Source organism: Cololabis saira, chromosome 20 (genome assembly GCF_033807715.1).
Source record: "Cololabis saira isolate AMF1-May2022 chromosome 20, fColSai1.1, whole genome shotgun sequence".
Classification (NCBI taxonomy): Eukaryota; Metazoa; Chordata; class Actinopteri; order Beloniformes; family Belonidae; genus Cololabis; species Cololabis saira.
In genome coordinates this window covers 8,103,488-8,127,839 of record NC_084606.1, presented here as the reverse complement: position 1 = coordinate 8,127,839, position 24,352 = coordinate 8,103,488, and the positions used below count along the sequence as shown (strand labels likewise).

Below are 24,352 nucleotides of genomic sequence, written 5' to 3'. Positions count from 1 at the left end.
GTTGTGTTTAAGGTTGTTAATGGTTGTGTTTAAGGTTGTAGTGGTTGTGTTTAAGGTTGTAGTGGTTGTGTTTAAGGTTGTAGTGGTTGTGTTTAAGGTTATTAATGGTTGTGTTTAAGGTTGTTAATGGTTGTGTTTAAGGTTGTTAATGGTTGTGTTTAAGGTTGTTAGTGGTTGTGTAATGTTTAAAGTTGTAGTGGTTGTGTTTAAGGTTGTTAATGGTTGTGTTTAAGGTTTTTAATGGTTGTGTTTAAGGTTGTGTTTAAGCTTGTTAATGGTTGTGTTTAAGGTTATTAATGGTTGTGTTTAAGGTTGTTAGTGGTTGTGTTTAAGGTTGTTAATGGTTGTGTTTAAGGTTGTAGTGGTTGTGTTTACGGTTGTTAATGGTTGTGTTTACGGTTGTTAATGGTTGTGTTTAAGGTTGTTAATGGTTGTGTTTATGGTTGTTAATGGTTGTGTTTACGGTTGTTAATGGTTGTGTTTACGGTTGTTAATGGTTGTGTTTATGGTTGTTAATGGTTGTGTTTACGGTTGTTAATGGTTGTGTTTACGGTTATTAATGGTTGTGTTTAAGGTTGGTAATGGTTGTGTTTAAGGTTGTTAATGGTTGTGTTTAAGGTTATTAATGGTTGTGTTTAAGGTTGTTAGTGGTTGTGTTTAAGGTTGTTAATGGTTGTGTTTAAGGTTGTAGTGGTTGTGTTTACGGTTGTTAATGGTTGTGTTTAAGGTTGTTAATGGTTGTGTTTATGGTTGTTAATGGTTGTGTTTACGGTTGTTAATGGTTGTGTTTACGGTTGTTAATGGTTGTGTTTATGGTTGTTAATGGTTGTGTTTACGGTTGTTAATGGTTGTGTTTACGGTTATTAATGGTTGTGTTTAAGGTTGGTAATGGTTGTGTTTAAGGTTGTTAATGGTTGTGTTTAAGGTTGTTAATGGTTGTGTTTAAGGTTGTTAATGGTTGTGTTTAAGGTTATTAATGGTTGTGTTTAAGGTTGTTAGTGGTTGTGTTTAAGGTTATTAATGGTTGTTTTTAAGGTTGTTAGTGGTTGTGTTTAAGGTTGTTAATGGTTGTGTTTAAGGTTGTTAATGGTTGTGTTTAAGGTTGTTAATGGTTGTGTTTACGGTTGTTAATGGTTGTGTTTAAGGTTATTAATGGTTGTGTTTACGGTTGTTAATGGTTGTGTTTAAGGTTGTTAATGGTTGTGTTTACGGTTGTTAATGGTTGTGTTTAAGGTTGTTAATGGTTGTGTTTAAGGTTGTTAATGGTTGTGTTTAAGGTTATTAATGGTTGTGTTTAAGGTTGTTAGTGGTTGTGTTTAAGGTTGTTAATGGTTGTGTTTAAGGTTATTAATGGTTGTGTTTAAGGTTGTTAATGGTTGTGTTTAAGGTTATTAATGGTTGTGTTTAAGGTTGTTAATGGTTGTGTTTAAGGTTGTTAATGGTTGTGTTTAAGGTTGTTAATGGTTGTGTTTAAGGTTATTAATGGTTGTGTTTAAGGTTGTTAGTGGTTGTGTTTAAGGTTGTTAATGGTTGTGTTTAAGGTTATTAATGGTTGTTTTTAAGGTTGTTAATGGTTGTGTTTACGGTTGTTAATGGTTGTGTTTAAGGTTATTAATGGTTGTGTTTAAGGTTGTTAGTGGTTGTGTTTAAGGTTGTTAATGGTTGTGTTTAAGGTTGTAGTGGTTGTGTTTACGGTTGTTAATGGTTGTGTTTAAGGTTGTTAATGGTTGTGTTTATGGTTGTTAATGGTTGTGTTTACGGTTGTTAATGGTTGTGTTTACGGTTGTTAATGGTTGTGTTTATGGTTGTTAATGGTTGTGTTTACGGTTGTTAATGGTTGTGTTTACGGTTATTAATGGTTGTGTTTAAGGTTGGTAATGGTTGTGTTTAAGGTTGTTAATGGTTGTGTTTAAGGTTGTTAATGGTTGTGTTTAAGGTTATTAATGGTTGTGTTTAAGGTTGTTAGTGGTTGTGTTTAAGGTTATTAATGGTTGTTTTTAAGGTTGTTAGTGGTTGTGTTTAAGGTTGTTAATGGTTGTGTTTAAGGTTGTTAATGGTTGTGTTTAAGGTTGTTAATGGTTGTGTTTACGGTTGTTAATGGTTGTGTTTAAGGTTATTAATGGTTGTGTTTACGGTTGTTAATGGTTGTGTTTAAGGTTGTTAATGGTTGTGTTTAAGGTTGTTAATGGTTGTGTTTAAGGTTGTTAATGGTTGTATTTACGGTTGTTAATGGTTGTGTTTAAGGTTGTTAATGGTTGTGTTTAAGGTTGTTAATGGTTGTGTTTACGGTTGTTAATGGTTGTGTTTAAGGTTATTAATGGTTGTGTTTACGGTTATTAATGGTTGTGTTTAAGGTTGTTAATGGTTGTGTTTAAGGTTGTTAATGGTTGTGTTTAAGGTTGTTAATGGTTGTATTTACGGTTGTTAATGGTTGTGTTTAAGGTTATTAATGGTTGTGTTTAAGGTTGTTAATGGTTGTGTTTAAGGTTGTTAATGGTTGTGTTTAAGGTTGTTAATGGTTGTGTTTAAGGTTATTAATGGTTGTGTTTAAGGTTGTTAGTGGTTGTGTTTAAGGTTGTTAATGGTTGTGTTTAAGGTTATTAATGGTTGTTTTTAAGGTTGTTAATGGTTGTGTTTACGGTTGTTAATGATTGTGTTTAAGGTTGTTAATGGTTGTGTTTACGATTGTTAATGGTTGTGTTTAAGGTTGTTAATGGTTGTGTTTACGGTTGTTAATGGTTGTGTTTACGGTTGTTAATGGTTGTGTTTAAGGTTGTTAATGGTTGTGTTTAAGGTTGTTAATGGTTGTGTTTAAGGTTGTTAATGGTTGTGTTTAAGGTTGTTAATGGTTGTGTTTAAGGTTGTTAATGGTTGTGTTTAAGGTTGTTTATGGTTGTGTTTAAGGTTGTTAATGGTTGTGTTTAAGGTTGTTAATGGTTGTGTTTAAGGTTGTTGATGGTTGTGTCGGAGGTGGTTCTGGCCATGTTTGGGGTTATTAATAATGGCCAATAAACCAAACCAAGGCCTGGGTGCACGTTGCGGTTTGGGCCACGTTTACGGATGGTTTATTTACATGCTCCCCCATAATGCATAGGTTTTGTTGCCATGGTAACAAGCCCCATAGGATAGAATATTTGGCTTCAATATCTCAAAAGTTGTAAACAACAGCCTAATGAAACCTGAGTATGTTGTAGTCCACATCGTCCCGAGTCTTTTAGCGTTGGATCGATGTCCCTGCAATATCGTGTTGCCGAGCAATAAGCGTCCAAATTTCTGTTAGCTTATGAATTTGAATAGTTAAATATCTCAAAAAGCGTAATAGCTAGCAGGATGAGACTAAAATATGTTGTAATACAACGCGTCCTGGGTTTGTCAATGTTGTAATGATGTCTGTACGATAAACCATTTCCTAGCAACAAGCGTCCAAAATAAAATGGAATTTTTTTAAAATAGAAAGTTAAATATTGCAAAAACCGTAATAATTACCATGATGAGGTTGTACGGTCCGTTAGTGCCAATCGGGCCGAGTGTTTGTAAATTTGAACGATGTCTCTACGATAAAGTTCGGCCGAGCAATAAGCGTCTGAATTTTCGCCTTTTTTTTTGCTTTTTGGCATCTAGCGTTGCCACGGTAACCCTTTTGACTGAGAAAAGTAATGCCCTTCGAGGCGCGATGGAGACGCATCCAACAATGTATGCCATGCATGCGTGCACATTTTGGTTTGGGCCGCATTAACGGACGAAAAAAGCGTGCGGAATAACAAGAAGAAGAAAAAGGGAAACCTTTTCTGTATACTAATATATTGCCTTCATTTTCATGTTTTTTCGGGCGTGTTTTATTTTTTGGGGATTTTTTTTCCACATCAGAGCGGGGTCATGCTGTACACCCGCTGGTGCGCAGTGGGACTTTTGCGACTTTAGCTTGTTCGCAAAATGCTAGCAACATTGCCCTTTGGGCCATTGTGGACGATTGAAATAGTGGCATGCCCATAATAAAAGGAAACAGACGGATATGAGTTTTGATGCAGATGGCTGAGTCTTACAGCACTGCTCGTTGGACCTCCATTCCCCCAGTTCAATGTTCATCAGGCTGCAGGCTCTGGCGTAGGCCTCCAGGAACTGACACCTGAGGCCGTCCTCATCAGGATATTTACACATGGTGTCCTTGCAGGCAGTTATGTAGGGGTCTGGGGTGATGTCGGCGTGACAGGAGGAGAAGGGTTCCTTCATCAGGATGTTGCAGCTGCTCCAACAGAGAAGACGAGAGAGAATGTGAGGTTTATCTTCCATTTGATGTCACATGACCCAACAGGTGATTAATAGGAAATGTAGATCAGATTTCCACATAGACCGAGTGTCCCGTTGTCTGGAAGAATCTGCTCACCGTTCCTTCATCGCGTCACAGTCGACTGTCAGGTCACTGGTTTCTGGGGGCAGAGTCTGACAGCTAGGGGGCGACAAACACCAGGACATTTTTTGAAGTTTTCCTCAGACATCCATTCATATCAGACACGACACTCAAAGGACATTCACCTTCCTTTATGCTGGACTTCACACTATCAACGCACTGTGGAACAATTTACCCACATCACTAAAATCAATATCTTCACTGTTTTTTTTTCAAAAAACACTTGAAAAAAATCTTTCTTTAGTTAAGATCAGTAAGGATCTGGAGGCTGATGCACACCTAAAAAAACTTGAAAAAGAGGTTGGAGTAGGTAGGAGTGAACAAAGGAAAAAAGGGGTCACTTGCAAAAGACTTTAAAAAAGCAAACAAACAATGTTTCGGTCCACTGTGGACCGAAACATTGTTTGTTTGCTTTATTAAAGTCTTTTGCAAGTGACTTGACAGTTTAGTTGAGATCAGAAACAATTCTGGAGTTGTTACATTGTACTTTTTTTCATGCAATTAACCTACATCTTCATCCTTTTTTCTATCTTTCAATAATTCAGTATTGTATTTCTTTTTCATGCTAAATTGTCTTTTTCTGTTTTTCTATATTGTGTTTTTGCTTTGAAGTCAGCTGCTACTACTACTATTAATACTACTACTACTACTACTACTGCTGTTGTTATTGTTGTTATGTTTGTTTTTATAAAGGGGAGGCATTTTCATAAGCCTTTTTGGCTTCCACCTTTCTTGCACAATGCTTAATTTGACCATTGTTTTTACTGTTTATACAGGTTCTGTTTTATGTGCAACTAAACTAAACTAAACTGAAATCAGGACCGCCTCAGTTCTGGTTGTTTTCATACCACACACACTGTTTTTCTGCGAATCATTGATCAGACAGCGTCAGAGTCGGTCAGAGGGACATGGTACCTGCTGGACTCGGTCTGGTTGCTTGAAGATGTTTTGTCGTCGTCGCCACACAAACCACTTTGTGGATAATAACCGAATTCTGAAATAGTTCAGGAAAGAAAAGCACGAACATTCAGACTCTAAAGTAAACGATATGTCCTGAATGACAAGTTTAACTTGATACCTGATGTAGTTTTCAGCTGCGCAGTGTTTCCATCAAAGAACACAGTCACTTCTACCGAATCGTTCAGTTGCAGCTTGGCAATGACTCCAGCTTGGGTCTTGGAGAGTTTAACACCATCATGGTTCGTGAATGAGCTGGTGAGCTCCACCACTGAACCGCCCACCTGCATCACAGTGGAGGTGAAAGGTGAAGGACACAAATGAGTTCACAAATGTGGTTCTAATGGGACCGTGTGGAACGATGAGAGCAGAGAACATGAGGAGGATTTTTGATAAAAACCCCGCTCTGGATCCAGGACTGTGCTCGTAGACAGCTCACCTTGACTCTCCCACTTTGTTCCAGGAGAACCTCAACACCAGTGTTTTTCAGTGTCACACTGTCGACAAAGCTCACATCTGCGCGACGTCGGTCCTTGTAGCTGGCCAGAACTTTAAAATCTGAGAAGAGGTCATTATCTGACATCAGAGTGTACGTGCAGCGATCCTCCACAGCGCTGAGGACGCCGTGGACGTTGATCACAGTGGGTCCGGTCAAAGTGCAGATGTTGTTGTTTGGGATGCAACTGATGGAGAACGAGCACAAACATCATGAGCTGCTGTTGAGGAACGTGTCCACCAGGAGGTTCTATCTCCCTGAAAACAGGGACCATCAGCAGCTCTATATGAGCAGAAAGTACTTTATTTGTTCCTTATTCATACAAGTATTTATTGAAGGTACTTGTGGGAATCATCTATCTTCCCTGTCTACTGATCTCGTTCTCTTCAGAGGTTGAACTCACTGATGAGATCAACCAACACCTCCATCTGCTGCTGCTTCACCACAATAGTGTCTTCTAAAGAGATTACGATGCTCACTGAATCTCTGCTGAAGAAGATTTGATTTTGGAACATGGAAACAACACATTGAATATATTAAAGGGAAAATTTCAAAATCACTCGCAATCCTGTATAAATCCAGAAATGTACTGAATTCCAAGGCCTTGCATTTGATCTACTACTCTTTGATTGTTCCCTATTTATCTTACTGTGTGGAATTGTGGGGATCCACCTTTAATACCACCTTAAATTCAATAATAAAACTTCAAAATGAGCCATACGTATCATCAATAAGGCTGATTACTATACGCTCACACAGATCCACTTTTTCTAAATTCTCATGTTATTAAATTTATGATTAGTTTTATTATAAAATCATGCAAATTATGTTCAGAGCAAAATCAAAAATGCTCCCTGACTCAATACAGAGGCTTTTTTCAATTCAGGAAACTCCCTATAATCTTAGGTGTCAGCAATTTTACTGTACAAAAAGCTAAAAAGCTACTGGAAGGCGGGTCCGCCTTCCAGTAGGCCCACCACCCGCAGGAAGGACCATGGCAGGCCGGTGCATTGTGGGCTGGGTAGCAGTCGTGGCGGGGTGCCTCGACGACCCAATCCCTGGACATCAACCCTCACAGTGGGGACATGGAATGTCACCTCGCTGGGGGGGAAGGAGCCGGAGCTTGTGCGTGAGGTTGAGAGATACCGGCTAGAGATAGTCGGGCTCACCTCCACACATAGCTTGGGCTCTGGAACCCAGCTCCTTGAAGGGGGCTGGACCCTCCACTACTCTGGAGTTGCCCAGGGTGAGAGGCGGCGGGCTGGTGTGGGCTTGGTTATAGCCCCCCAGCTCAGCCGCCATGTGTTGGAGTTACCCCGGTGAACGAGAGGGTCGCTTCCCTGCGCCTTCGGGTCGGGGATAGGTCTCTCACTGTTGTTTGTGCCTACGGGCCGAACAGCAGTGGGGAGTACCCGGCCTTCTTGGAGTCCCTGGAAGGAGTACTTGATGGTGCTCCACCCGGGGACTCCATTGTTCTACTGGGGGACTTCAACGCTCACGTGGGCAATGACAGTGATACCTGTAGAGGCGTGATTGGGAGGAACGGCCTCCCCGATCTGAACCCGAGTGGTGTTTTGTTGTTGGACTTCTGTGCGAGTCACAGTTTGTCCATCACGAACACCATGTTCAGGCATAAGGGTGTCCATCAGTGCACGTGGCACCAGGACACCCTAGGCCGGAGGTCAATGATCGACTTTGTTGTCGTTTCATCTGACCTTCGGCCGCATGTCTTGGACACTCGGGTGAAGAGAGGGGCTGAGCTGTCAACTGATCACCACCTGGTGGTGAGTTGGATGCGCTGGCGGAGGAGGAGGTTGGACAGACCGGGCAGACCCAAACGGATTGTGAGGGTCTGTTGGGAACGTCTGGCTGAGCCCTCTGTCAGGGACATCTTCAACTCCCACCTCCGGGAGAGCTTCTCTCGGATCCCGGGGGAGGCGGGGGACATCGAGTCCGAGTGGACCATGTTCTCTGCCTCCATTGTCAACGCGGCGGCTCGAAGCTGCGGACGCAAGGTCTCCGGTGCCTGTCGTGGCGGCAATCCTAGAACCCGGTGGTGGACACCGGAAGTACAGGATGCCGTCAGACTGAAGAAGGAGTCCTACCGGGCTATGTTGGCCGGTGGGACTCCTGACGCAGTAGATAGGTACCGGCAGGCCAAGCGGGCCGCGGCTCGGGCAGTCTTGGAGGCAAAAACTCGGGTCTGGGAGGAGTTCGGGGAGGCCATGGAGGAGGACTTTCGGTCGGCCTCGAGGAAATTCTGGAGGACCGTTCGGCGCCTCAGAAGGGGGAAGCAGTACTCTGCCGGCACCATTTATGGTGCTGGTGGGGAGCTGTTGACCTCGACTGGGGACATTGTCGGACGGTGGAAGGAATACTTTGAGGATCTCCTTAACCCGACTGACATGCCTTCCACTGAGGAAGCAGAGGGTTGGGGCTCGGAGGCGTGCTCATCCATCACCCAAGCCGAGGTCACCGAGGTGGTTCGTAAGCTCCTCGGTGGCCGGGCACCGGGGGTGGATGAGATTCGCCCTGAGTACCTCAAGTCTCTGGATGTCGTAGGGCTGTCTTGGCTGACACGCCTCTGCGACATTGCATGGAGGAAGGGGACAGTACCGCTGGGGTGGCAAACCGGGGTGGTGGTCCCTCTGTTTAAAAAGGGGGACCGGAGAGTGTGTTCCAACTACAGGGGGATCACACTTCTCAGCCTCCCGGGGAAAGTCTACGCCAGGGTACTGGAGAGGAGATTACGGCCGATAGTCGAACCTCGGATTCAGGAGGAACAATGCGGTTTTCGTCCCGGTCGTGGAACACTGGACCAGCTCTATACCCTCCGCAGGGTGCTCGAGGGTTCATGGGAATTTGCCCAACCAGTCTACATGTGTTTTGTGGATCTGGAGAAGGCATTTGACCGTGTCCCTCGTGCCATTCTGTGGGGGGTGCTGAGTGAGTATGGAGTCCGGGGCCCTCTACTAAGGGCTGTCCGGTCTCTGTATGATCGAAGCAGGAGTCTGGTTCGCATTGCCGGCAGTAAGTCAGACTTGTTCCCGGTGCATGTTGGACTCCGGCAGGGCTGCCCTTTGTCACCGGTCCTGTTCATAATTTTTATGGACAGGATTTCTAGGCGCAGCCAGGGGCCGGAGGGGATCCGGTTTGGGAACCTCAGGATTTCATCTCTGCTTTTTGCAGATGATGTTGTCCTGTTGGCTTCATCAGACCGGGACCTCCAGCATGTGCTGGGGCGGTTTGCGGCCGAGTGCGACGCGGCAGGGATGAGAATCAGCACCTCCAAGACCGAGGCCATGGTTCTCGACCGGAAAAGGGTGGCATGCCTTCTCCGGGTGGGTGGAGAAGTCCTGCCTCAGGTGGAGGAGTTCAAGTATCTCGGGATCTTGTTCACGAGTGAGGGAACAATGGAGCGTGAGATTGACAGGCGGATCGGTGCAGCGTCCGCAGTAATGCGGTCGATGTACTGGACCGTCGTGGTAAAGAGGGAGCTGAGTCGAAAGGCGAAGCTCTCGATTTACCGGTCAATCTACGCCCCTACCCTCACCTATGGTCATGAACTTTGGGTAGTGACCGAAAGGACAAGATCGCGGATACAAGCGGCCGAGATGAGTTTCCTCCGCAGGGTGGCTGGACGCTCCCTTAGAGATAGGGTGAGGAGTTCGGTCACCCGGGAGGAGCTCGGAGTTGAGCCGCTGCTCCTCCACATTGAGAGGAGTCAGCTGAGGTGGCTTGGGCATCTGTACCGGATGCCTCCTGGACGCCTCCCTAGGGAGGTGTTCCAGGCATGTCCCACCGGGAGGAGACCCCGGGGAAGACCCAGGACACGCTGGAGAGACTATGTCTCTCGGCTGGCCTGGGAACGCCTCGGACTCCCCCCGGAAGAGCTGGAGGAGGTGTCTGGGGTGAGGGAAGTCTGGGCATCCCTGCTGAGGCTGCTGCCCCCGCGACCCGGTAACGGATAAGCGGGAGAAGATGAGTGAGTGATGAGTGAAAAAGCTAAAAAAAAAAGGTATGAAAAGGAGATGGGTCTCCATTACTGGAGTTGAATTCTGGAATGATGCCAACATAAATGTAAAAACATGTCATTCTCTTTTGGTTTTAAAAAAAAATGGTTTGTAAAGCTATTTTTGAAACTTATAAGTGCAATTGACCATCTGTAAATGTTTCTTTGCCTTTTGTTGTTTCTTTGCTTTTCTGTTGTTTTTTTGCTTTTCTATTCTCTTTTTGGTTTTCTGGAGGTTGGTAGCCACAAAAAGAAAGTTGGTAATATAGGATAGGCTTTTATAAGCAGTTTGCTTCAGCCTATGCCCTTTCAGTCATTGTTCAACACATGATTATTGGTTTTGTATGAAATGTTAATGCTGTGCACAATGTTTTTTTTGGTGTTGTTGTGTTTTGTGTTGTCATGGCTGAATAAACTTCATTCATTCATTCATTCATTCATTCATTCATTCATTCATTCATTCATTCATTTTAGTTCACAGTCAGCATACTTACGTGCCAAGACCATCACAATGGTGATTTTCAGGACAACCTTCAATTGATAAGACCCTGTCATTACTGCAAGAGTAAGTTACACAGGTTCCTTCATCGTACACGTCCTCTCCACCAGGGCTCATATCAAGACCTGAGGAGAAAAGGGATGTTTGCATTAATTTAAAAAAGCTCTCCGGATGAAAACACAAACTAACCAACAATATTAAATATCTGACTCACGGAACCCTTAAATGTTATTTTGAGCCAACATTTACCAACCTGCTTCGGTTCTGCATCTACTGGCGTTTATGAAGTTGATTTTTTCTTCATCCCCGATTTCTGCAGTCAATTTTTCGTCGTCGATATAAACATACAATGTCTAAACGGGATCAAACACAATCAATTAATCACAATCATGAAGCTGAATCAACAGATTTGAGACAAAAGTTTTAACTTTCATTCAGAAAGTAATTTGTTATGATCTCCTGTTACCTGCAGTGGAAAGACCACCAAATAAATCAGTCAACTTTAGATTAGACCTAAATATTCACATGTTCTTCATTGCATCATTTTAAAAGACTGTGAAACTGTTTATTCACACAACTCACATAATTAGGAAACCAGCCGGTGGCAGTGGTTTGAATTCCCAGAACTGTTCGGGTCCCGTATTGCACAAGAGACACAGTTATCTGTAACAAGTGAAGAGAGAGTTTGATCTGAAGTGTTTCAGGAAGCAGGTCACACAGTTTCTTCTTTTTAGCTTTGTTTAAATATTAAACAGTGGAAATTAAAAATATTTAACAAGTGTGATAAAAGTTTAAACCAAGCAACAATACTTACCGAATCACCAAATTCAGACACATAACTCATTTGCACAGAGCACTTCATTTCTCCTTCCATAGTGGATATTGTGTCCCCTACTTCGGTCTCAATAGCAAAATTAACATTTCCATCGATTGTTGGAGCATAAATACAGTCGTTGCCGTTTCGGGATTCGTCGTAGTTGTAGTAGTGGTTCAAACAGATATTCAAGTCAGCATCATCCGCGTTCACCTGTTGAAAATCAAAGACAAATCAAATCAAGAACTTTCATCTGAAAGTTTCCTGCAGAGACTAATTGGATCCATGTCTGCCGCACACAAAACTGAACAGTCCTGCAAGTCAGAGATTTACTTTCAAACATGTTGATAATTGAAGGACACGCCTCCGATTGATGTGAGGGGAGTTTGTTGTAGTTTTGTGGAGTTGAATATATGCGTGGTGATCGCAGGACCTTCATGGGTGGAAATATTTGCATGCGGCAGTTTGAGCATCTTTAATCTCTAATGAGACGTCGCTTCAACTCTGAATCTATGATGTTACAAAAGAATTGATTTACAGTATAAACTATTTTTATTGTTCTGATGTAACTTGAACTAGTTTCCTCAGCAACAGTTACGATCTTTACATTCCCCACTGTCATTTTATGATAGGTTAAGACTTGAGAAAATTCATGTCTAGAAATTTTTTTTAAATCATTTCATGTGGAGATTATCTGTATAAATTTAAAAATGTAAACTTGATGCAACAGTTGAACCTGACATTTAATTTTTGATGATTTGAAATGCACTTAAGTGATTTAAGTAATTTTTATTTGTTTTGTCTGCACAACATGTGTAGACTGTTTTTTTTTTGAGACCCTTCATTTGTATGAGAGACGTCTTCGGATATGATGGCGAGCCAGACCCGCGGCGCGGAAGATGAAGATTCCTGTCAGTAGACTGGCCAGCTGCTGCAGGGATTGGCAGGGAGATCATCTTGATCTCAGGATTTCCCAGATAAGGAAATACACCTACACTTGCACCTACCCGGGTAGTGTACATGAGAGACACGGAACAGCACAAGGAACCACAAAAGAACACTTACCAGTACAATAAGAACTGAACAAGTGTTAGAACGGAATTGTTCTTTATTAGGGCCCGAGCACTGACAGTGCGAAGGCCCTATTGTATCTGTAGGATTTTTAATTTTTTTTTCTCGTTTTTTCTTCAGATGAAATGAGGGCCTTTTTCCCCCCTAAACGTGCCCCAAAAGTCACCAAATTTTGCACGCAAGTCAGGCCTGGCGAAAAATGTGATATTTAATGGTTTGCATTAATGGGCGTGGCCTTATGGCTCAACAGCCCCCCCTAGAAAACTTTGTGCCTCAAGCCCCACAATACGGTTTGACGTACATGCACGAAAATCGGTACACACCTGTATCATGTCGCAACTTAAAGAAAAGTCTCTTGGCGCCATGGCCGAAACCGAACAGGAAGTCGGCCCTGTAACTTGAACTAGTTTCCTTAGCAACAGTTACGATCTTTACATTCCCACTGTTATCTGCTTGTTAAATCTGGACACCAGCAGGTGGAGGATTAAAAAGTGCCAAGATCATCTTCATCCTACTCACGTAGAGAGTGTCGTAGAAGAAGATGGGACATGAGCTGATGTCGTACTCATGTGGCAGAGAAAAAGTGTCAGAAGCACCTACAGAGATGGAGACACAAACAGGAAGTAGTCTGGGTCTGAGGACGACAAGTAAAGCTGCAGAAACAAAGCTGAGGTGATCCGAGGACATGCAGATGGATGAGATGGAAACAAGTTAAATGTGAGAAAATAAAGTTCAAACTCAAGCTAACAGAGTAAACCTTCACGTTTATTCTGTTGATGTTAGATGAAGTGGAACTGCAGGAAGGAAAGAATACATTTATGAACCTTTTGAAGGAAACGGAAATACAATTTTCTGAATTTCTTTTTTTTTCTTTTACAATAAAAATGTTTTTAAAATGTTTGAAAATTCCTGTGAAAAACTTGTACATTTGAAAATTAAATGTATTACCATAACTTTGCAAATGTTGAACAAACCCTGAATATCTATTTAATACAAAAACTCAGATTTTCCTTTTTGTATTAACATTAATTGAAAGAAAAACTCTTGGATCACAAGACAGATGTTAGATATCTGAGTAAAACTTTAAGATCTCCACAGTGAAAGACTTTAATGCTCAAATATCATGAAATGAACAGTCATTTTATTTCTTCTCCAAAAGCTGCACATCGAGGTTGTTCTTGTATCTGTATCGCCCCCTAGTGGCTCCAGAGGCTCGATGCATCTACATCAGAAACATCTGGCTGCAACAGTCACATCCAGCTCTTTTAAGAACGCTGGACTGATGATAGATAATATATGAAGTACCTACATTTACTCTGGGATGCTGACAAACTTTATCAGAAGTTAACTTTCTCAATGTAAGAATAGTTGCTTTAACAGAGGACTTGTAGGACTTTTACTGAAGGGAAGTGTTGGATATTTCTGTCTCCAGCAGTAGGCGAGTGTCTGACTTACTCAGGGCCACGAGCGAGCTCAGGTAGAACAGGGGAAGGAGCATGTTGGAGGGGGCGGATCAGCCGACGAAGAGCTGTTGGAAGAAAAAAACAACTCACTGCATTTTTCTGTCAGATGGATAGTGAAGCTCATTGATAGTCAGATACTGAATTGTTCAGTAGCCGGAAGAAACACGATCAATTGCAGCTGCGCAGTTCTGATCTGAACGTCACACTCAAACATCTTAAACTGCTTTTGGCAAATCATTTGTAGACAGACGACAGTTAGAGCAGTGAAGACCTGACTTTCTGAACTCAGAAACATATTAATGTTGCTGTGAAACAAACCTGTGTTGCCGATGAAGGTGAACCTTTTGATTCTGCAGGAAATAAGAACAACAACATCAGTTAATTGCAGCTCTTCATAAAAACCACATTGGCCATGGTTACATGACGTTTTTTAATTCGGGATTAATTATTCTGAATTAAATAATTCCGAATTAAACTATTTTCCTTCGAGTTTACATGGAAATAGTAATTCTGAATTGAGGTTTACATGGAAAACACGTTTGATGGTCTTTCTCCAATTCCTCTACAGGTCTGGGGGTTGGGAAGGTTCTGATTGGATAGGGGGGGCGGACCAGAAGTTATGTCTACTGGAAGAAAAACTAATTTAGCCGCTACAACTTTGAAAAGCTCACAATTGTGATGTTTCCTGTTTCCATCTGTTCTTTTAATTATTTCTATTTAATAAATGGTCTCTGCTCTTGACCACCGTTTACTGCGTGCTGCCATCTTGAAACTTTGTTTTGAAAACAAGCCCAGCGCGGAATACAGGCGTCATGGAGACAGACGGGCGAGGGAACGAGCAGCGCAGAAAGACCGGAATTAATTTAAAGAGGAATGAGTGTATACATGATCGCGGAATTATTCTATTCGGATTTTAAATTGGAATAAACCAGTCACTTACTTCAGAATTCAGAAAGTTTAATTGGGAATGGCCATTTTCATTCGGAATTAGGTGTTTACATGGTCATTTTTACTCATTTTAAATCGGATTTAATTTTAATTCTCAATTAAAGAGGAATTAAACTTCCCATGTAAACGCACTCATTGGACAAAAATGAGACCTGTGGGACATATTTAAACTTTCTACACTCTGATCCTGGTTAGAAAATGATTTCTTGGTCCTGATGTTAAAGAAGTCTACGAACTTGTTTAAGTCCACTTTCAACTACCTCACCTTCTGCAGCTCTGGTGAAGATGATGATGATGATCTTGCAGCTGTTGAAGAGATGTTCCCGCTGGTGTCTTGAGAGAGGAAGCCGCTCTGCCTCCCCATCTCTGCCTGTCTGTTTTTATGTCAATCAGTGCTCCTGTCCACGCCCTAAAGAAGTGACGAGGAAGTTGAGTGCACTGTGGAGCTGCCTGGTGGGAACCTCCCTCTGCTGTGATGAATTTGCCTATAGCATATTTAATATGTCTAAAAACGGTTTTGAGTTATATCCTTGCTGCTTCTGCATTCCTCCACGTGGGAGGAGGTGCCTCAGGCCAGGTATGTACTGTGAATGGGTTTCAATGACAGCTTTTGTCTTCTTTAAATACCGTTCTGTAGATTTGCATATTGTCACTGGAACATAGTGTAAGTTATTTGTGTCATGGTTATTCATGATGGTTGACTGGGAGGAACCAACTCTCTGATATGAATCCCAGTTATGTTCTGTTTTTGGACTTCTGTCTTCATCACTGATTGTCCAAAACACTCATGTTCAGTCTCAGGGGCACATACATCTTTACAGAGCACCAGGAAACTCAGAGTCCACAATGGTCAGAGTACCTGGGATCCAAAACAATCATGTTCAGGCTCAAGTGTGCGTACATGTGGACGCACTGTAGCACTAGGGCGAGGGGAGTGATTGCACTGTGGAGTTGCCTGGTGGGAACCTCCCTCTGCTGTGATGAATGTGCCTCTGGCGCATCTCGTTACATAACCTGGGGGACAGAAGATGTTTAAACTGGTGGGAATATCTGTATAAAAGTGCAGTTTCTGAATGTAACGTGTTTTTTAGGGTGAAAAAAGCTTGATTCCTGATTTAAATGTTTTCAAAGACATGTCAGCTACGTGGACGCAGACTTTCCTTTTTTAAACAGTCTTATAGCTTGACTTGATGACGTGATTAGGAAGAAATTATTTTGAATTATTCGTTTTATTGTTCAGAATATAAGGTTGAAAACAGCTGCTTTAATGTTCATGTTCAGAGTTTAGAGGTCAGCAGCTGCTGAAAACCAGTTTCTGGTTCCTGAAAGACTGTCATCCGTTGAGAATTTCTGAAACGTTGTGCATGTTATTTAGGACACACTTGAGAGCCGGTCATTATTCAAAACCGCCACATTATTTAAGGACACACCGACTGGACCGTGTCGAAGCAGGACCTTCCATGTTTGAACAGCTGCTAGAAATACTTTTTTAATATGTCTAAAAACGGTTTTAAGTTATATCCTTGCTGCTTCTGCATTCCTCCACGTGGGAAGAGGTGCTGCAGGCCAGGTATGTACAGTGAATGGGTTTAAGGACCGGTTTTGTCACTGGAAGAATTGTGTAAGTTATTTGGGTTAGAGTTAATTATGGTTTACTGAGTAAAACAGAAATGACACCCTTTTGGAGTCTTTGGAATGGTGGCTTGAGACTGGCCCTTTTGGGGACTCCCTTGTTGTGCTGGGCGACTTAAGTGCAAACGTGGACAATGACAGTGAGACCTGTAAGGGTGTGACTGGGAGGAACCAACTCTCTGATATGAACCACAGTGATGTTCTGTTTTTGGACTTCTGTCCTCATCACTGATTGTCCAAAATAATCATGTTCAGGCTCAGGGGCACATACATCTTTACAGAGCACCAGGAAACTCAGAGTCCACAATGGTCAGAGTACCTGGGATCTGCATGTCAGCAGAGTCCACCCTGGTCAGGATACCGGGCTTCCACTACTCAGACAATGGCGGAGGTTATATCCAGGAAATTGAGCCTCTTCCTGGGTGTTAAAAATGTTACTGCAGCAAGACAGACCAAGGTCATACGTTGGCTGTCTGTAGCCTGGACATGAAGCCCTCTTTCTAGGCATTAGTGGTGAAACAGAACTTGGTGATACATGGTGGCTGGAGGTCCAGAGCCAGGGGGCCCAGGCTGGCTAGCTATTTTGTACCATATGTACCTTTATTGGGTAGCAACAGGTTACGGACAAGAAAAGAGGGTTGAGGGAGTGGAGATGTCATACAGTGAGGGAGTCCTTGTTTGGTAAATGACTCAACCTGTAATCTACAGGACACACCGACTGGACCGTGTCGATGCAGGACCTTCCATGTTTGATCAGCTGCTAGAAATACTTTTTTAATATGTCTAAAAACGGTTTTGAGTTATATCCTTGTTTCTGCTGCATTCCTCCACGTGGGAGGAGGTGCCTCAGGCCAGGTATGTACTGTGAATGGGTTTCAATGACAGCTTTTGTCTTCTTTAAATACCGTTCTGTAGATTTGCATATTGTCACTGGAACGTTGTGTAAGTTATTTGTGTCATGGTTATTTATGATGGTTGACTGGGAGGAACCAACTCTCTGATATGAATCCCAGTGATGTTCTGTTTTTGGACTTCTGTCTTCATCACTGATTGTCCAAAACACTCATGTTCAGTCTCAGGGGCACATACATCTTTACAGAGCACCAGGAAACTCAGAGTCCACAATGGTCAGAGTACCTGGGATCCAAAACAATCATGTTCCGGCTCAGGTGTGCGTACATGTGGACGTACTGTAGCACTAGGGCGAGGGGAGTGATTGCACTGTGGAGTTGCCTGGTGGGAACCTCCCTCTGCTGTGATGAATGTGCCTCTGGCGCATCTCGTTACATAACCTGGGGGACAGAAGATGTTTAAACTGGTGGGAATATCTGTATAAAAGTGCAGTTTCTGAATGTAACGTGTTTTTTAGGGTGAAAAAAGCTTGATTCCTGATTTAAATGTTTTCAAAGACATGTCAGCTACGTGGAGGCAGACTTTCCTTTTTTAAAGAGTCTTATAGCTTGACTTGATGACGTGATTAGGAAGAAATTCTTTTGAATTATTCGTTTTATTGTTCAGAATATAAGGTTGAAAACAGCTGCTTTAATGTTCATGTGCAGAGTTTAGAGGTCAGCTGCTGAAAACCAGTTTCTGGCCATGGCGCCAAGAGACTTTTCTTTAAGTTGCGACATAATACAGGTGTGTACCGATTTCCGTGCATGTACGTCAAACCGTATTGTGGGGCTTCAGGCACAAAGTTTTCTAGGGGGCGCTGTTGAGCCATTTTGCCACGCCCATTAATGCAAACCATTAAATATCAAATATCTCGCCAGGCCTGGTGATTTGGTGACTTTTGGGGCACGTTTAGGGGGCAAAAAGGCCCTCATTTCGTTGGAAAAATAAAAAAAATTAAAGCTGCGATGAGCGGGCCCTCGCACCCTTGTGCATGTTCAGGCGTGCTGCAGTGGAAGCTTGTATGACTTGCATGTAGATTCTTCAGGCCTGGACATTTAGCTGATGAAACCAGCCACGACTCTCCATATCAAACAATTCAAAAGTTATGGCAGAAAAGTAGGAAATATCAGATATCGACCAATCAGATGAAGGGGCGGGGCTAATTTGCACCAATTATATTCAAGGACTCAAAACCATGTCCGATGACACCACCCACGAGTCTTTATGTCAAACCATTCAAAAGTTATTGCAGAAAATAGGAACTATATATTATGGAACAACAAGATGAAGTTTATTGGAAAGTGTTGTTTTTTTTTATTGCGTAATTTGTTTTTTAAGTATTATTTTATAACTTTGTTGTAGTTTTGGTTTTGTTTTTCTGTTTGTTTGTTTTTTTTTGTTTTTTTGTTTAATTGCTTAATTTGTAATTAAAAAAAAATTATTATTACATTAATTGAAATTTGATTTCTTAGGAAAAAGGGACAGATAAAATAAGCTCAGTCTTCTTTCTGTTCGAGCCACTGCCGCACCCAGGGCCGGGCAAACTGTACCGGTGCATAAAGAGCAGCACCATCAGATTCCTGAACAGCTTCTATCTGTATTTCTATATTTTACCCAGACTGAACTGAGCGTATCACTTGCAAATAGAGATTTTTATATTATACACACAAGCCCAAGACTATTTATCATTTTTCTATCTTTTTATTCCACATACTGTTTTATGTTTTTATGTAGATTATTCGTGCACTATGCACTTTGTTTTTATGTTTATCTTTTCAACTGCAAATGATGAGCCCGCACAAACAAGATTTTTACCCATGTTACTCAGTAATATGATGTGACAATAAAGATTGATTGAAGACATTTGTTGTAATTATATTGAACTGTTTTGTTTTTCTTTTAATGAATGAAATAAAGAATAAATAGCATGAACATCTGAACCAATAACATTTACCAGGAAGAAGGTCTCCATCTGCTGCAAGAGGCTCGGCTGGCTGCTGCTGAACGCCTTCACCTCTCTGAGATTGGTCATCACCTCCATCTCAAAGTTCGCCCCCACCTCTTTTTTGCAGATCCTGCGGTAACAGTCGGACACGTGGGTGTTTAAAAACCAACCGGTTCAGTGACTGACTACGTTTCCATGCAGTCAATAACCCTTTTCTAACCGGAATATTAGCAATAACTCGGTTTTGCACGGCCATTTAAACACCAATAACCCCTTTGAATAACCAGAATTTGCTCATATTCCGGTTTTTAAAAACCCCAATATGACCCCTGGGTTCCTCCTTTTCTAACCCGAATATTCGGTCATGTAAACGCCAAATGGGATATCCCCATCAAAAGGAACAGGAATTTGTTTTCTGCGCATCCTCTGTTCACAAGGAATTGAAAGATTATACGTGTTCGTTTGTCTGGAGAACCAAGAAAGACTAGTGGAAAGAATCACAGGTTAACAACTTTTAATCATGTCAAGCACAAGGTTTTTCCGGCCGGAGGTACATTTGTCTCCGGTCGGAGGTACACTTCTTCAGACCGCGTGGGTCCGAGAGAAATGCACCACGTTTTCATGAGTCCAGTTGAATTTATACTGAAAAGGAGGATGTTCTTTGCAAGTGAATTTCATTGGTGGAGGGAGTCAGCTACGGGAAAAAACCCCCGAACTTTGTCACTTCCAGCTCTACATTTCCTTTACTGTCTGTCTCCCATCTGAGGTGTCAAACCAGACCGCAGACCAGACCCCCCAATGCTAAACATCTGTTTCTGCCCATTGTCTTCTCTCAACAAATTGTATGTGTATTGCTATCAAGGGGAAATCACCTTAAGGTGTCACCTTTCCCCCGTCTCCTCTCCTACAATGTGTATTTGTATTTAACTTCTAATCTAATTTAAACCTTTTGCTCTTAATCAGAATGAGATTACTTTGAAGAGAGAGCTTAGACAGTTTTGAGCTTCAATAATTTCATTAAATCCTAACAGAATCTTGCTCTTTTGAGTACAGGAAGTTCTTATAAACATGACAAAACGCAAGAACAGGAGGAGACTAATCACTTCATAAATGTAATGAAAGATATGAACATTTTGGCATTTGTAGACGGTATAAAGTACCAGGATAACCAGATTTACAAAAAGGTGAGCGGAAAGTTGCGCGAAGCAGGATTTGAAGAACGCCAGACCAGATCAAGCTGGAAGATGCTGGAAAAGGCGACTTTTATTGTGCTGTTGATTATCCGCTGTGCTGCGGTTATTGTTGTTGTTAAACTTCTAGATATTTGTAGAAGTTTTAGTTTGGATTTTAGTTTGGAGTCGGTGAGAATCTGAGAATTTTGTTTACTTTTCTTAGACAAATCAGACCACTGTTATCTGAAATAATCCTCTGATAATTTTTCTAAATAAAAGACTAAAATGTAATTTACAGCAAAAACAATAACAGCAACCAAATCTTTTGATAAACGTGGTATTTAGTAATATGTTGGGCTGGACCGGACTAACCGGACATCCAGATGGATGTCCAGTTTTTAGTGCCGGTGTCCGAATATTTGTTTCTGTTTCGTTTTTTCTTTTTCATATTTTACCCCAAATTATTTTGTTCCTTGTTTTGTTTGTACCTAAATAAAACAGATATTTGTAGAAGTTTTAGTTTGGAATCAATCCTCTTATTATTTTTCTTTAAAAGGAACCCTGGTTATTAAGACTTGTAGTCCCTAATTAGCCACACTTGTTCTCTTATACTAAAATATGTTGTTAGAAACACAAAAATAATCTAATTTCTTTAAAAATCTACAATGTTTATCACATATTTTGACCTGCGGGAGGTGCCATGTTTTACCTGCGCAATGCATTCTGGGGGCGATGACGTACAACGGTGGCTCTGGGAAGATAAGCCCCGTTAGTTTAACTGGGACAGGTATCTAAAACATAGATGAGCAGCATCTCCCGGCCGTGGAGGCTGACGAGGGAGCCCATAAGACGTCTCGGTTCAGGCAAACTGGATCAAAGTTCTGTGATGCACGGGAGATCTGCAAAAATGATCAATGCCGTGCGCATCTTACCAGTGCATTAGGCTCCTGCGTAGACTGCGTAGCCGTGGCTCTACAGCCTGCAGCGCTCCGCCGTCCGCTCTCGCCGCCGCCGGGGTGGAGACGCCAGTGGGCATAGCCCACCCCTCTCCCCCCCTAAAACCGGCCTCGGGGCTGGGTCTACCGTTTGATGACAGACCCGACGCTGAGGGGACTGGCCCGGGACTTTGACGAAACGGGAGGCGCAGACTTCGCGTCAAATAGGCAAGAACATCTTTATTTAATTTAATGACGCCAGATCTGGCTGGGGTTTTTATTGTACCATCGGCTATCTGCTAGTTGAAACGTGTGGTCGGTTAGTCTGTCTGAGTTTTATGGTGTTTTTATAGTTCATGCTTTATGGTGCGGTACTTTTTTTTTTTTTTTTTTACTTTTTTGTAGGTGCGCCGTCACCTTAATGTTTAGCTGTGTTTTGATCTGTGTTTCTGGTGCGCCGTCACCTGTTTAACTGTGTTTTCATCTGTTTCTGGGTGTCAAAACAGTGTACTGGGGGTTAGCAGGAGCCACCGTCTGACGTCACTACCCAGAATGTAAACAACAATGGCGACCTACGAGTTAAATTATATTTTCAAATTTTATAAAAATGAAGACATCAACAAGGTTTTTTATATCACATTGTTATAATTGATACCAACATTTATCTTTTAAGACCTACATGTCTTAATAGCCAGGGTTCCTTTTAAGACTACAACTTGCTTCTGCTGCAAGCTTTGCTGTCCTCTATTGTTTAAATTGTGTTTTTGTATTTTGATTGTTGTACGGCGACCTTGAGTGTCATGAAAGGCGCCTTACAAATGAAATGTATTATTATTATTATTATTGTTTTGGATTTGGATACAGGAAGAAGAAGCGGAAATTAGGGGAATTGCGTCATGACGTTCTCCGTGCGTCGCTGGTTTGATCCAGATATCCCAAATGATTACAATCACCATGTATACAGGGATAACCCTGTTAGCTCAGCATGGAAACAGATTATTCCCAATGTTTCAGTAACCGGAATATTGACCGTAACCCCAATTTTTGCATGGAAACGTAGTCAGTGTTGCTGACAAAGGACGGGCAGGGGGAGAACCGGACTCACCCGAAAGACTTGCAGAGACCCATAAGGTCATCGTGAGACGTCCATGAGGAGGTGGGGGGACAAAGACACGTCTGGACCTGGACTTGAAACCCTAAAACACAATTTCTGTCTTTATTACTGCTCTAAAGTTGAACATTTGGACCTGGATCTGGACTAACTGCTGGATCTGGACCCTGGTGGTCTGTAGAGGACCTGCAGGTCTGGATCTGGTCTGTACAGTTAAAAAAGCTAAAAAAAAAAAAAAAGCTAAAAAGCTAAAAAAAAGAAAAACCACATCCCATAAATGCACAGCCATGTATCTTTCATAAATAAATGAATAAGAGAAATGAATGAAATACAGTGTATATAAAAAAAACTTAGGCTTATTCACATCATCTGAATTGAGTGCTCAGACTGTAGCAGATTTTTTAACCTGGCTCTTTCACCCTTTCACAACAGGTGTAAAGTGGTAAACTAGAACTTGACTTTCTCGCCTTCTTTGCAGAAAAATCATCAATTACATCATCATATGAAATCTGTTGTGCAACTGTATGACTGATGGTGATGATGGCGAGTCCAGAGAGACGCTCCTGTGACATAATGGATCTCAAGTATGTTTTAATAAGCTTCAGCTTGGAAAAACTCCTTTCTGCTTCCGCTACTGTCACTGGAAGGATCAGACCAATTCTGAGTTCAGTCTCGTATCCCAAACCTCCTCACACAGACTCACAGCCAAAATCATTTTTTTCTCCATCTTGATCATCTCTGATCTACAACCCGCAAGTTTTTTTCACCCTCCATCACCTTCTCTCCTATTGGGCGCGCAGAGATGTCGTCACAGCGCGGCACAGTGAAATAAAAAAATGTTCAATTGGGGCAGGGAGGCGCGGTGCAACGCCACGGCAGACGCCCTCTCGCGCGCCGCCGCGCTTTGTGCTTTCTATGCCCTTTCACATAGAGGACGCAAAGCGGCAACCGCTGCCGGCTTTCCCATTCATTGTGTATGTGCTACCGCCACAAAAGAGCGGACCGCTCTGTCACAGAGCTTGGCAGCGCACAAGAGGGCACATGCTGCGGCGTTGCGTCCGCGCCCTACCCGGCGGTGGGCGCGGCGCAATCTACTGCTTTCTATGTGAAAGCAGCAGAGCAAATTTTTTTTTTTTCAGAAGGGCTTCAACTAAAAAAAAGTTCGACTAAAACAAGAAAACATTCAAGATTTAGTACAAAATAATTTTAATGAAATATAAATTCACGGCTCATAAAACACGGAAAGTAAAAAGTCCATAAAAGTCTGTAAAAGTCCACCTCAGGTCTGTGGTGCGTTCAGGGACCAGGTCCTGAGGACGCCCACCAGCTCGGCGGCGGAGGGCCTGCAGGGGGCATCGCCGCTCCAGCAGCGACCCAGCAGCGTGGCCAGGCCCCGCCCCCGGCTTGTCATGAACACGGCTAGTGTTAGTGGCGGCCGCAGGTGGCGCGCCACCACGGCGTACAGCACCTGCTGGCGGTCGCCGTGGTACGGCGCCTCACGCGTCACTAGCTGCCACAGCGTGATGCCGAAGGAGAAGATGTCCGCCGGGGGAGCGGCGGCCTCGCCGCGCAGCAGCTCCGGCGCGCGGTGGGTGTAGGTGCCGCAGGCGTGGCTGTGCTGGGGGCAGAGCCCCGCGTGGTCACCGGGGGCGGAGCCGCTAGCGGCGTCCAGTTGCAGCGAGCAGCCGAAGTCGGCGATCTTGCAGACGCCGTCCGGCGACAGCAGCACATTGGCCGGCTTGATGTCCAGGTGCACGATCCAGTGGCGGTGCAGGAACGCTAGGCCGCTAGCAATGTCCGTTGCGTAGCTGCGGCGGACGGAGGGAAACAGTGGTCATCACATGTTAGCGTTTCAGGATCATTCAAGTCTTCTTCCCCCCCGAAGTCTGGAGCAAGAACCACAACAAAAAACACTGGGACGGAGGCTATGAAGCTACGAGGCGACCAACGAGGAAACCAACGAGGGGGCGCTTTTAGCCGACGCTGGCTGATACA

General features: G+C 42.9%; 3 protein-coding genes across 5 annotated transcripts in view; 1 reads left to right on the top strand and 2 right to left on the bottom strand.

The window, feature by feature from the left end:
* The window catches only part of LOC133420234 (C-reactive protein-like), a 70,369-nt gene that overhangs the window by 24,296 nt on the left and 21,721 nt on the right, over window positions 1-24,352 (top strand). The gene's annotated exons all lie outside the window — the stretch shown is intronic.
* LOC133420217 (alpha-tectorin-like) overlaps window positions 1-24,352 on the bottom strand; it is a 31,406-nt gene that overhangs the window by 6,580 nt on the left and 474 nt on the right. The window contains exons 2-18 of one of the 3 annotated variants that reach the window (XM_061709828.1): window positions 22,352-22,442; window positions 19,149-19,269; window positions 17,492-17,592; window positions 15,582-15,682; window positions 14,934-15,077; window positions 14,039-14,070; window positions 13,713-13,785; window positions 12,777-12,853; window positions 11,187-11,399; window positions 10,955-11,035; window positions 10,626-10,725; window positions 10,368-10,497; window positions 5,805-6,048; window positions 5,487-5,649; window positions 5,324-5,402; window positions 4,385-4,447; window positions 4,044-4,243 (exon numbers count right to left, since the gene is read on the bottom strand). In XM_061709828.1, the coding sequence (XP_061565812.1) occupies window positions 4,044-4,243; window positions 4,385-4,447; window positions 5,324-5,402; window positions 5,487-5,649; window positions 5,805-6,048; window positions 10,368-10,497; window positions 10,626-10,725; window positions 10,955-11,035; window positions 11,187-11,399; window positions 12,777-12,853; window positions 13,713-13,755 (1,393 nt within the window). In that variant the 5' untranslated portion in view covers window positions 13,756-13,785; window positions 14,039-14,070; window positions 14,934-15,077; ... (2 more) ...; window positions 19,149-19,269; window positions 22,352-22,442. Of the gene's footprint in view, window positions 1-4,043; window positions 4,244-4,384; window positions 4,448-5,323; window positions 5,403-5,486; window positions 5,650-5,804; window positions 6,049-10,367; window positions 10,498-10,625; window positions 10,726-10,954; window positions 11,036-11,186; window positions 11,400-12,776; window positions 12,854-13,712; window positions 13,786-14,038; window positions 14,071-14,933; window positions 15,078-15,581; window positions 15,683-17,491; window positions 17,593-19,148; window positions 19,270-22,351; window positions 22,443-24,352 lie in introns of those variants that run through there. The other 2 variants (XM_061709830.1, XM_061709831.1) reach the window with 2 other exon arrangements.
* The window catches only part of mos (v-mos Moloney murine sarcoma viral oncogene homolog), a 1,594-nt gene continuing 878 nt past the window's right edge, over window positions 23,637-24,352 (bottom strand). The window contains exon 2 of the mRNA XM_061710113.1: window positions 23,637-24,165. Within this exon, the coding sequence (XP_061566097.1) occupies window positions 23,637-24,165 (529 nt within the window). The remainder of the gene's footprint in view (window positions 24,166-24,352) is intronic.